General features: G+C 32.9%; 1 protein-coding gene across 1 annotated transcript; it reads left to right on the top strand.

The window, feature by feature from the left end:
* The first annotated feature begins 363 nt into the window (after positions 1 to 363).
* Positions 364 to 1900, top strand: LOC123883241 (probable F-box protein At2g36090). The gene has a single exon (XM_045931982.1). The coding sequence runs from the start codon at positions 564 to 566 to the stop codon at positions 1446 to 1448; it is 885 nt and encodes a 294-aa protein (XP_045787938.1). The 5' UTR covers positions 364 to 563; the 3' UTR covers positions 1449 to 1900.
* Positions 1901 to 4775: the final 2875 nt, after the last annotated feature.

Genomic DNA, 4775 nt, shown 5'->3' with positions numbered 1-4775 from the left:
TTCCCAAAAATATATAATTTCTTTTATTAAAATTTATTGATTCTTTTAAAATTTACCTAATATACAAAAGTTTACTAATATATAAAGTATTATGAAATCTTGATTGTACAAAGTCTTTTAAAAAAGTCTCTCAAAATTCATTCAAATCATGTGTTAAAAATCTTGATTGTAAAAAAATCTCATAAAAATGTCTTTAAAATCTCACAAAATCAATATTGTCCAACAAATTCTCATAAAATCATTAAAAAAAATTTTTGCCAAAATTATCTCATGAAATCACAATTCAATACACCCCTAATCCTCATCATCTTTATCTACGTCTCCTATATATACGTCTTAAATACTTACTACTTACTTAACCTAACCTTCAACAATACAACTTTTTGTTAACCTCAAAAAAAAAAAAAAAAAAATACAACTTTTTGTTGCTGACTCATAAAGTATACAACGACAGAACAACTTGGTACTTTCACGTGTGAGTTGGTTGTGTTCAGTAAGTTAGATCAATCTAATCTCATCATCTCTATCTCTAGATTCTCTACAACACAGATCTCATCTCAATCATGAACGTGTTCAGTAAATTAGATCCAGACATCGTAACATTCCATATCCTTCCACACCTTGACGGCAAAACCCTAATAATCTTATCATCTGTTTCTTCTCAATTCTACAACTTGATCTGGAAAAACAAAAACTCAGATCTATGGCGTAACATTTGCATCTCCACATGGCCTTCCTTACTCACCAATTTTCCTGATCCCATCTTCCATTCCAGGATCATCTCTGTCTGGCCTGATTACCGTTCCTTCTTCTTGGATGCTTTTCCTTCCATTCACCCACCTCTGATCAACAATCCTCCTCCTCCTCTTCCTCCGGTGGCATGTATTTTTTACACGGTTGATATATTTTTAAATGGAGGTGAAGGAGAACAACAACCTTTGTATTCACTTTATACTCTTGATGCCATAGAAACACATGAATATATACCTCATCCATTGATCGGTCCTTATCTTTTTAAATGTTATTTGAATCATGATAGGGGAATGATGAAGTTCTTTAAGGTAAAGAAAGAAGGATGTGAGGAATATCTGAAACATAATCTGACGTTTAGTTGTATAGCTATTGACCCGAAGGTAACAAAGCGTGCTGGGAGCTTGTTCACTGGCTATAAAGCTGTTTCGGTGGAACCGGTGGCCCTAGGGGTTATGGTTGTGTTCGAGTCAGTGCTGCATGCACCGTCGGGGCTGTCTAATTTTTATACGGAGATGATCAAGTGTCGGGTTGAGGTGACGTGCTCTTGGGAAGGTGGTAGAGAAGATAAGTGCTATGTGAGGATAATTTACTTTACAATGAAGGACATGAATGAAATACCTCTGGTGAACAGACATGGTGCTGCCGTAATCCTCAATGCTATTCAAAATGGGGAGAGGAGAGGAAGAACCACTTGAACTCAACTTGTTTGAACCGGTCATGACGGTACTAGTAATTTATATTAGTAATTTTTAGGTTATTTAAATATGTTTGAATTAAGTTATTTTTAAGCTTATAAAAAATTGCTTAGGCACATAAATAAATTTTATATTAATTCATAAGTTATCACTAAGCGAAAATTATATTTTCATAAATTGTCTTATTACAAACTACTTTAACAAATTTAAGAATAATATTTAAAAATTTATAAATTACGTAAGCTATTTTTTATAAACTAAATAATAAGTCAATCCAAACTTGAAAAAATAGGGTTGTTGCATTGTTGGGTTTTGGGATTGTCTTTAATTTATTGTTGTTTGTGATTTTTATTTTTCTTCTCTTAGGACCTATTTATATATTTAACTCCATTCGTGCTCCCATTGTCACCTCTTTTTAACTATTATATATATTGATTGAATACCGATAGTTTGATAAATGTGATTAACAATGAATACCACAAACTCTAGGGTCAGTATAGGTCGGACCCATACATGTATTGGTCCATTTTGGACTCATCAATTTTACGATTAATTGATTTAATGAAACTACAAAGCTACAAACCAGGGTAGCAATCCCAGCAATATCAGTTGAATACAGAGAATTAAGAGGAGTCGAACAAGATTTATAATAAATCAAATCACCACTACGATCACATTCCATATTAGCTAACATATCAGCAAAAATATTTGCTTCACGGTAAGAATGTGGAATGCGGACTTTCCAATCATATTGAAGAAGGCGGCGAATTCGACACACTATACTCCAACAAGTAGAACTCACCACGTTGTCCTTCTTAATCATGTTAATCACAATTTGGTAATATATGTGTAGTTCCACCAAACGAAAATCGAGATTCCAAGCACAACAAAGACCTTCCAAAACTCCCCACATTTCCGCAATACAAGTACTACAACTCCACACAAACTTACATGCTAATGGGTTGTCCATTGATCCAACCCATATTTGAGCTATTCTCATCTTTCACAAAAGATAAAGGATATTTTTGACACATTTTCTTACACAATACTCCCTTCGGACATAAATATAAGCAAAAAAAACTGTTTACGCAGTGTTTAAGAAATTTAGTTAAGTGTAATTAATTTTCTTGATTTAATGCAAAACATGAGTTAAGTTTATTATATTACCATTTTTTTTAACACATTATATTACCCCTTTTAAAAAGTGTAAAAGTGAAACAAATGCCTAAAAAAATATAATTAAATAAGGGTATATTATGAATAATAGTATTAATTAGTTTAAAAGTAGTTAATTTTTGCTTATGATAGTGACCAAAATTTGAAGTGTTTTTTGCTTATAAATGTGATCGGAGGGAGTACATAAATAGGAGAGAGAAACAAGGAAAAAAAAAGATAAAGGAAAATATTATCAAACTGCTCTTTATTGTGACTTTGGGTAGTGCCCCCATGAACACTAGCATTACTATCAAATGACATGGTGAGAAAGATGAAGAATCAAAGAAAAAATTTGCAAGATTGTGAAAAATCAAAGAAAGAATTGCAAGATTGTGATGAATCTTGAAGAGAAAAATGAGAACAAAACAAAGAATAAGCAAAACGAATCGATGAATTGCTGAGAAAACAGAAAGAAAAGAGAACAATCAATGGCATACCTCCATTAGAGGCCAGATACCATGTGAAGAATGAGCTTTGTACATGGTGAATACAAGCTGCAAGATGTAGTAGCTGCAAAGAAATAAGAGAATAGGCACATAACGAGCTTAAGCCAAAAGAGAAAATTCTTATTCATGCAACTTAAGGAAGTGCGTTGGAGCCATGACGAAAGTGGTTCGAGGTTCAAGCGATGTGATTGAAGGGGAAGCTTTAGGGCTAAACGCAGCCTTGGATGTTGTTGAACACTTCGCGGATACACCGATGATCATTGAGATGGACTCGCTCACAATCGTTGAAGTAGTGACGAAACGAAAATATAATCGCTGCTACTGGGGTCGAATCGTCCGCCGGTGTGGTGTTTTGCTCGATATGAACCCTAACCTCAGCATCAATTGGGTAAAACGCTCTGGAAACTCTATTGCACACTCCTTAGCTAATTGGGTCTCTATTGAGCCCAATAAAACTTGGTTTAATAACTTTCCCTTGTGTATCCTGGAAAATCTCCAAACTGATATTTCCAAGTGTAATCTTGTTCTTTGAATGAATTTGTTACCTTTCAAAAAAAAAAAGAAAAAAGAATGATTACAAGCACTATGATCAAGGTTATATACTAAAGGATAAACTAACTATCTAACCAACTATTACAACCAACTTAACTAGTTGATAACAGCCTAACTAACTCCAATTGGCAGTTAGCTTGCGTGGCAAGTAAGTGTAGATTTAGTTGCTTTCTTTGTTATTAACAATGTTATGTATAGTTATTATTTATTATTATTTTGGAATTAAGAATTAGCTGAAATTTTGGAATTAACTGATACTTGTATTATTATTATTATTATTATTATTATTATTATTATTATTATTATTATTATTATTATTATTTATTTCCATTAATAGTTTTTGTAAGCCTTTCTTGATTCATGATTTGGTTTCGTTATGTATAAATTGAAAACTATGTTAATTACTATTTCAGTGTAACACTAAGTGAATACTATGTTAATTATGTCGGTTAATCAACTTTTCTAAAATTGGTCTCATTGACTTGTTAATGTTCATTTTCGACGTAGCATTATGAACCTATTTGGTGTCTTGAAGTATAAGATGATGGGCGAGGAATTTCTTCAGAATTCTGGCTTTCAATATATCATAGTTAGGGAAAGTGGAGATGGAGGGTATTGTTGGGGTCAGGGGATATGGAGGAGGGATATTATTTTGGCTAGATACAGAAACGGATCCAGAAAATTTGTGGGGTCAAGGTTGTTTATCATTTTTTTCCTTTTTTTTTTCTTTCGTATAAACAAAATGATAGTAATCCCGTAAAAAAATATAATGATAATATTATTTCATGAATTTAGCTCAATTGTTAGAAACATCGTATTGAAATATAGAAAAATCCAGAGAAAGAGAAGAAGTAAAAACAATTGATTTTTTCTTTGATATTGTGAGTTTGTGATTGTGGTGTGGCGTGTAGTTAGTCTTGAAAATTGAAACAATTCCCTGATTTTGACTGTTCGCCTTCCATAGTTTTATTTAGTGATTTAAAAATCGGACCAGTCATCGAACCGGTGAGGGTACTGCGTCAGTGGTTCATTGGTCGAACCATTGAGTCACTGGTCGAACCATATGATAAATCAGATTAAATCGATGGAATGAACCGGTCTCTATAGCTCCTGA

The sequence above is a fragment of the Trifolium pratense genome, linkage group LG5 (assembly GCF_020283565.1).
Source record: "Trifolium pratense cultivar HEN17-A07 linkage group LG5, ARS_RC_1.1, whole genome shotgun sequence".
NCBI lineage: Eukaryota > Viridiplantae > Streptophyta > Magnoliopsida > Fabales > Fabaceae > Trifolium > Trifolium pratense.
This window is presented reverse-complemented; position numbering and strand designations above follow the sequence as displayed.